The sequence below is a fragment of the Merops nubicus genome, unplaced genomic scaffold (assembly GCF_000691845.1).
Source record: "Merops nubicus isolate BGI_N331 unplaced genomic scaffold, ASM69184v1 scaffold15556, whole genome shotgun sequence".
In the NCBI taxonomy this organism is placed as follows: domain Eukaryota; kingdom Metazoa; phylum Chordata; class Aves; order Coraciiformes; family Meropidae; genus Merops; species Merops nubicus.
Window position 1 is genome coordinate 410 of NW_008617060.1, and position 232 is coordinate 641.

A 232-nucleotide genomic window follows, 5' to 3' on the forward strand; every position below is an offset into this window, starting at 1 on the left:
GTGTGAGTCTCCCGCCAAGCCCGCCCCTCCCGCCTCGCCAGGGGACGAGCTGAGGGCTCCCTGCGCTCTCTTTGCCGCAGGGCATCCTCGCCCCTCTCCTGCTGTTCCTGGCCGAGCTGGGCTGCGGCGCCCAGCCCACGTACCAGTGGAAGGACGCGGTGACGCGGGAGAAGCTGACCTGCCAGCAGTGACCGCCGGGCACCTTCGTGGCACAGCACCGCAGCAGGGGCCG

At 72.0% G+C, this 232-nt stretch overlaps 1 protein-coding gene across 1 annotated transcript in view; it reads left to right on the top strand.

The window, feature by feature from the left end:
• Nucleotides 1–54: 54 nt before the first annotated feature.
• The window catches only part of TNFRSF6B (tumor necrosis factor receptor superfamily, member 6b, decoy), a gene marked incomplete at its 5' end in the record, with an annotated part of 6,641 nt that continues 6,463 nt past the window's right edge, over nucleotides 55–232 (top strand). The window contains 1 exon segment of the mRNA XM_008943029.1: nucleotides 55–228. Within this exon segment, the coding sequence (XP_008941277.1) occupies nucleotides 55–228 (174 nt within the window).